The sequence below is a fragment of the Zerene cesonia genome, chromosome 1 (genome assembly GCF_012273895.1).
Source record: "Zerene cesonia ecotype Mississippi chromosome 1, Zerene_cesonia_1.1, whole genome shotgun sequence".
Taxonomy (NCBI): domain Eukaryota; kingdom Metazoa; phylum Arthropoda; class Insecta; order Lepidoptera; family Pieridae; genus Zerene; species Zerene cesonia.
The window spans coordinates 9,392,651-9,399,312 of record NC_052102.1 but is presented as its reverse complement, the minus strand read 5'-3'; the positions used below and the strand labels follow the sequence as shown (position 1 = coordinate 9,399,312).

The following is a 6,662-nucleotide window of genomic DNA, read 5'->3' as shown; positions in this document are numbered from 1 at the left end:
AATCACTTATTTCTGTGAAATATTAATATATACTGTATTGAATGAGTACTTCTTTATTTCATCCATATTATTTCCTTGTGGTCTTTCTTGCATACAAAATACTTATGAAATTAGGGTATTGTAATATATCAAATGATTACATCCTATCCTACTTATATTGTAAATGCAAAAGTTTGTAAGGATGTGTGTGTGTATTTGTTGCTCTTTCACGCAAAAACTACTGAACCGATTGCAATGAAATTTGGTACGTACACAGCTGGACAACTGGAATAACATATAGGCAACTTTTTAACCCGATATTCCTACGGGATACGAACTTACGCGTGTGAAACCGCGGGGCGCAGCTAGTCGTATATACTTCTACAATTACTGTTTGTTTGCATACAAAGTTTCCTTTATTTCAGATTCGCCTTTTAGTACATATATAACGATATGGTCATTTTTATACTGACAATTAATTGTTCTTCTTTCTTTTGGTGATATGTACTATAAATCAATAAACAAATAAATTCCCTACAGCTAATTATATAACAATATTCTTAATTAGATAGTAACAAAACAATAGGCCAATAAAAGGAAAAGCAATAATGAGATGATTTTGACAAAGTACGTTTTTAGTTACGGTATGATAACATATGGCAGAATAACAAGGCTTTCTATTCAAATAGATACACTAAAATACCAAAAACATGCCTTATAACCTACGAATTATAAGGATCTGTACGTAGAACTACAAGAATAGATGCAATGTAAACCCCAATAACTTTTGATTAAGTGAAAATTGCTTTTCCAATAATATAACATAGGTACTGTGAAACATAATGTACCTTCTGACCTTATTCATAAGTTTTTGTGCATCGAAGTTGAGAGTATTTTCAATATAAAAATACTAGCTTCTTGACTACAGCTTCGCCTGCGTAGGCACAGAAAATTCTCGTGGGTTTAAGATATTTCACTGCACTACAAAATAGTCTACGTCATAAGCCTCCAAATTTTCTCCAATGGCAAAAACCAAATAAACAAATACGCTTTCGCAATAATATTGTGTAAGGATTACTTTATATTGTATAAAATATTTATTTTAATATTTAATGAATCAACTTATTACCGTAACAACGTCAGTACTTTTATGCTAAAGGATTATGATCAAAAAATAAAAACTATTTATACAACATTTATTTTACGCATTGTGAGTGGAATGTCTATTTACGGTTTTTTTAATTGTTTTTAAGGGTCCTTTATACATAAACATAGATTTATAATATATTGTTATTATATTCATCGATATTTTTACGATATATGAAAAAAAAATCTTATAGTTTTGTGTATTTCAGTACTATTATACAATTACAAATGCACACATAAGACATACGACAGTATTTATAATGTAATTTTATTTTCATACTGTTTAAAACCCCTCGTCGTTTCTTGTACCTACATTCCTAATTCATCTACAGCAGAAATGGAACCAAGACGCAAGATGATTTTTATATATGTCAAAAATTTACCGCAAAGACAAAGACTAATTAAATGAACATGGTCCATTACACCAATATATGTTATAGCTTATAACATACCTTATTCTGCATCGTCATAAAGTTTGCTACTTTGACGTCATTATACAACTGTGCCATACCAAAATTGTCATTAACCTTTTTATGAGCGTATGTTAAATATTTCTCCTAGTATATAAGCTATAGAAGATACCACATAATAATAGCAATTGACTCAAACAACCAGTCACAATGTTTTGGGTACTACTCCTACTCTCCGCTTTATCTACTGAAGTCTTCACAAGGTACACTCTTTTAGATCAAAATTACTATGACTTGGACAATGTAAAGGATATATTCGAAGAGTTTATTATTAAATATAACAAGGAATATGATGACGATGAATATGAACATCGTTTAGACGTTTTTAAAGACAGTTTGCGGAAAATCAATGAATGGAACGAGAAAAATCCAGGAACGTATGGCTTGAACGAGTTCTCAGACCTCACGAATGAGGAATTTTCACAAATATATTTGGGGTTTAATGGAAATTTTAGTAGTGAACCCATACATCTGGAAATAGATGAAGTAGGCAGATCTGGACCACCAGAATACTTGGATTGGCGCGACTACGGTGTAGTTACTCCGGTCAAGGATCAACAGACTTGCGGTTCTTGTTACGTTTTCAGTGCTGTTGGTAAGAATTTACACTCCTTCAAAAAGAAACTTCTGACATTGTGACGTCATGAGTATAACTCTTTTAGTTAAGGCCATTGTAAAATATCGTTTTTTGTTAACAATTTATGCCAAATTTATTTAAAAAAATAATTATTTTACAATGTATGAAACACAAGTTGTTTAGACACCTTAGATGATAAAATTTGTATTATGGTTGCATGATTTTAGCTCACATCGAAAGTCAATTCGCGTTGAAGCATGGTCCCAATACCCAGATACTTCTCTCCGAACAACAGGCACTCGATTGTGATGAATTAGATGATGGGTGTCATGGAGGACTACCAGGAAACGTTATCATGTAAGTAATTTATTTATTTAGACAAGGTACATTGAAAAAATAAACCGCACGTTAAATTAAAGAATATAAAATTCATTCATTTATTCTCTCATCACAAATGAGTATCTGTACAATATATTGTTAAACTTATTGCTTAATACTAACATTTGTGAGAGACTGGTGCCCGAGGTAAGTATGAAATAATTGTGTTACGGGTGACCAGGCCCCCAAGAATTTTACAGTTACATTTATAAGATAACAATGAACATTATGGACTTTATTGAAATGATGAGATTTTTTTGATAAATATAATATATAAAATACTTATTCTACTAATGGATATATTATATCTGAGTGAATGAATAATGTGGAATGTATGTATGTGTGTGTGTATCTAATTTAACAACTTTCTCCATTATTATATTATAAAAAATACGTTCTACGAGTGTCTGTCTATATTCTAATCAAATTTAACACCAATATTTCAGTTCTTTGGCGTCGCACGGGGGTTTAATGCCAGAACAATGGTATAAATACGTAAGCGAAAAATTAAATTGCAAACTGAATACGAAAAATATAATTGTTAAAGTTAAAGGCATCAGCTTCGAAGGATTGCTTAGTGAAGAGATGCTGAAATACGCAGTGGCCACTTATGGACCTTTGTCAATTGGTAGGGATCAAATCACTTATGAATCATGAATATAAAGATAATATAAAACTTTCGTATTTTTTGCTTTACTTATCAGTTTTACGATATAAAAAAGTGAGATTACTATTTTAAACTCGTTTATGTATTTGGTCTTCATTTCTTGTTGGCATGTGTTGGTATTAATACTTATTATTAAAAATTTCAAATAATAAACTCAAACAAACGTCCATTGATTTTTAGCTCTGCATGTCACAGAAGAATTCCGATATGTTAAAAGCAGTAAGGTTTTTACGCCTCATTATGACAACTCTACCGGAGGCCATGCAGTTTTACTAGTGGGATATGGAACAGGTAATAATATAACTTTTTTTTTGCGTTTCTTCCGTTTGGTGGTACCATAGTATTATGAATATAATAATAAAAATCGCGTGAACGTGTGTTTCAGAGAATGATGAAGATTATTGGATTATCAAGAATTCCTGGAGTAGTCGTTGGGGTGACAGAGGATACGTGCGCTTGAGGCGAGGCATCGGTGCCTACGATATTGGCCACTATGTCGTTATGGCGGACATAGAATAATAGTAATTAGATTATATAGTTTTGAATCTGAGTTTCGTTTCATTTCCACAATATCATTATGCGCCGTTTTGAAATATAATTCCTCTTTATGATTTTAAATGTGGCTTCTCAACTCGACTGCTTTTTTTTGTTTATCACTTTAAAAATTTTGACTGAGAAACCCATTTTGATGATTCTGTTTCATTTGAAAAATGATGTCTCCCGTGTGGTTCTGACAACTAGAAGGTATTTTTCTATTCTTTCAAAATTTCTCATTTATAAAGCATTTCAATGCTATAAAACTAAAAATTAAACTAGAAGGCAGTTTAGTTTTTTTGTAAAAATCTAATAAGTTCCTTTACTATTGATTAATCAAAATCAAAACAGAGTAATGACTTGTTGGCAAGTAAATCTAAATAAAAAAAACATTCCAATTTAGTGTTATCGTTAATTCTTATGATGAATATGTTTATGTTCATTATTGCTAAGCAATTTATACATTCCATCTTTATCGTCAGCTTGTATATGAACATTCTAGAATTCCATAAATTCATATAAATTAAAATACACTTTTCATAATTACTTAGTTGCGGTTGCACTTTCACCAAGATGTTTATGATACTTTTCCTCTCATTGACACTCACGTCTGAAGTTTTGTCTACATATGACTTACTAGAGCAAGATTATTATGATATCGACAAAATAGCCACAATTTTTGAACAATTTATCGCAAGGTACGAAAAGAAATACTCTCCAACGGAATACAGTTACCGCTTAAGTCTTTTCAAGGAGACCTTGATAAATATAAATAAATGGAACGAAGAAAATCCTGGAACGTATGGAGTAAACGGGTTTGCTGATCTCACGTTTGAAGAAGTATCCAAAATGTATATGGGCTTTAATTCAGATTTGGTTCCTACAACAGGCTACGTTAAATATACGAAAGGACTGAGTGATGCACCTAAATATATAGACTGGAGAGATTATGGCTACGTTACAGCAGTGAAGAACCAATTAGGCTGTGGTTCTTGTTACATTTTTAGTGCTATTGGTGAGTAATGTTATAAAATCAATATCTTATGAATTTTTTTGTGGTGTAATCCTACTTACATACTTAATAAAATTAACATTTAAATGGATATATTTTTATTCGGCTTTATTAATTGCTACTGATGCTTATTTACAGGGCATATAGAAGGGATATACGCCAAGAAGCACAATATACCAGCGATAAGTTTATCAGAGGAGCAGGTACTTGACTGTGATCCGTACGATTTAGGCTGCTTTGGAGGATATCCTCACGGTGTCTTCGAGTAATTTATTTTCTAATACTCAATTTTATTTATTCTCCTTTCATTAGTTAGGTAAATGGTAATAAGGTATGCTCTTAAAGCTCAGTATGCAACAAATCATGATATGGGGTAGCTTGGAATGATATTTTCTTTCTATTACATCTTTGATAATTTTGTGTTTTATATGAATTGTCATGTTGGTTTTTATATGGGTATGGTTTTACGTATACCCAGGGTCCTCGGGCTTATGGAGGACTCCAACTGGTCAGTGTGCTGATGGACTAGCAATTCATCTCTAGTGTCTCTTACGTCGTTATTGTAAAATTTTGATAAAAATGGAATCAGTTTCTCGTACATTTTAAATTCATACCAAATGAAGGTGCGAATTAAATACTATGTTGTAATTGTTTTAGCTACCTAATAAAACAAGAGGGCTTAATGCGAGAAGATGATTATCCTTATGAAGGCATGCAAGGAGACTGTATGTTTGACAGTAGCAAAATGATTGTTAATGTGACGGGAAGCAAATTTTTTTGGGATCTCTCAGAAGAGGATATGAAAGACGCAGTAGCTAATCAGGGTCCCATATCAATTGGTAATTAAGAGTACTATCGTATAATATGGGGAAAATTATATGATTCTTAATTGAAGGACGTAGTATTCGGTAGTAGTTGAATTTTTTTTGTTTCAGTATGTTTTTTTAATGTACATGCATTTAATGTTTTATTCTAGCTATGGAATTTACGGTAAAAATGTTTTATATAAAAACTGGAAGGGTTTACAAGCCTACATCCCACGACTGCACACATAAATTTCTAAACCACGCTGTACTCATAGTTGGATATGGAAGAGGTGAAATTGAACACAATATATATATTCACTACAATGTCCTTATTACCATACTAAGTTAATATTTTGACCTTAGTGTTTAAGTTAGTCTTTTTCATAGTTCTTGGACGTGCCGGTTTTCTAATGATATTTACCTTCACAGATACTGTCGGTGTGTGTGTGCGTGTGTGCGTTTGCGTGAGTGTGCGTGCGTGCGTGTGCGTGTGTGCGTGTGTGTGTCTGAACAGTGGTTATGTGGATAAAGAAAATTGTACAGATGAATGGAATAATTGAATAGAATTGTGGTTAACAAAGTGGTTAACAAACCGGCCTTACCAAAATCGTAATAATCCTGTTAACAATTCTAAAAAGAGTTTCTTTAACAGAAAAACTTTTAATGCTTATGTATAATAATATTTTTATAGATAACGATGATGATTACTGGATAATCAAGAACTCCTGGGGCACTCATTGGGGCGATAGGGGATATATGCGTATTGTGAGAGGATCTAATGCGTGCCTTATAGGAAAGTATGTGGCTATGGCCGAGGTAAATTAGAATTGAAGACCAATAGCAATTATTACGTTTTTGAGTTATTTGGTGACTATTAGCTTCAATGGAATTATAATAATAAACTTTAAAGACGAGTCAATTGGTTTTTTTTTGGTGTACACTTGATGATGCTATTGATGCTATTAAAATATACATTACCCTTATATGCGTCTCATATTTAAGAGCAGTTCACATGGGCACCACCGAGTACGGCCCTTCCGGCCCCCTCCATGCATGCGACAGCCCAAGCCGAGGTTCGTGATCCCGTCAAGGG

General features: G+C 32.5%; 2 protein-coding genes across 2 annotated transcripts; both read left to right on the top strand.

Moving 5' to 3' along the window:
* Positions 1–1,745: 1,745 nt before the first annotated feature.
* Positions 1,746–3,736, top strand: LOC119837424 (ervatamin-B-like). The gene is made up of 5 exons (XM_038363039.1): positions 1,746–2,190; positions 2,400–2,529; positions 2,997–3,178; positions 3,398–3,508; positions 3,603–3,736. The coding sequence occupies exons 1-5, from the start codon at positions 1,746–1,748 to the stop codon at positions 3,734–3,736; spliced, it is 1,002 nt and encodes a 333-aa protein (XP_038218967.1).
* An 864-nt stretch (positions 3,737–4,600) lies between these two features.
* Positions 4,601–6,650, top strand: LOC119837336 (zingipain-2-like). The gene is made up of 7 exons (XM_038362924.1): positions 4,601–4,766; positions 4,902–5,028; positions 5,242–5,271; positions 5,421–5,602; positions 5,740–5,859; positions 6,261–6,366; positions 6,572–6,650. The coding sequence occupies exons 1-7, from the start codon at positions 4,601–4,603 to the stop codon at positions 6,648–6,650; spliced, it is 810 nt and encodes a 269-aa protein (XP_038218852.1).
* The last annotated feature ends 12 nt before the right edge of the window (positions 6,651–6,662 follow it).

Excerpts from the sequence above, each read along its gene's own strand:
- LOC119837336 (XM_038362924.1), top strand. The coding sequence starts at position 4,601 with ATGTATATGGGCTTTAATTCAGATTTGGTTCCTACAACAGGCTACGTT. Across the intron at positions 5,860-6,260 it reads CATAGTTGGATATGGAAGAG|ATAACGATGATGATTACTGG; the intron begins GTGAAATTGAAC and ends ATATTTTTATAG. Across the intron at positions 6,367-6,571 it reads AATGCGTGCCTTATAGGAAA|AGCAGTTCACATGGGCACCA; the intron begins GTATGTGGCTAT and ends CTCATATTTAAG.
- LOC119837424 (XM_038363039.1), top strand. The coding sequence starts at position 1,746 with ATGTTTTGGGTACTACTCCTACTCTCCGCTTTATCTACTGAAGTCTTC. Across the intron at positions 2,191-2,399 it reads TTACGTTTTCAGTGCTGTTG|CTCACATCGAAAGTCAATTC; the intron begins GTAAGAATTTAC and ends GCATGATTTTAG. Across the intron at positions 3,179-3,397 it reads TTATGGACCTTTGTCAATTG|CTCTGCATGTCACAGAAGAA; the intron begins GTAGGGATCAAA and ends ATTGATTTTTAG.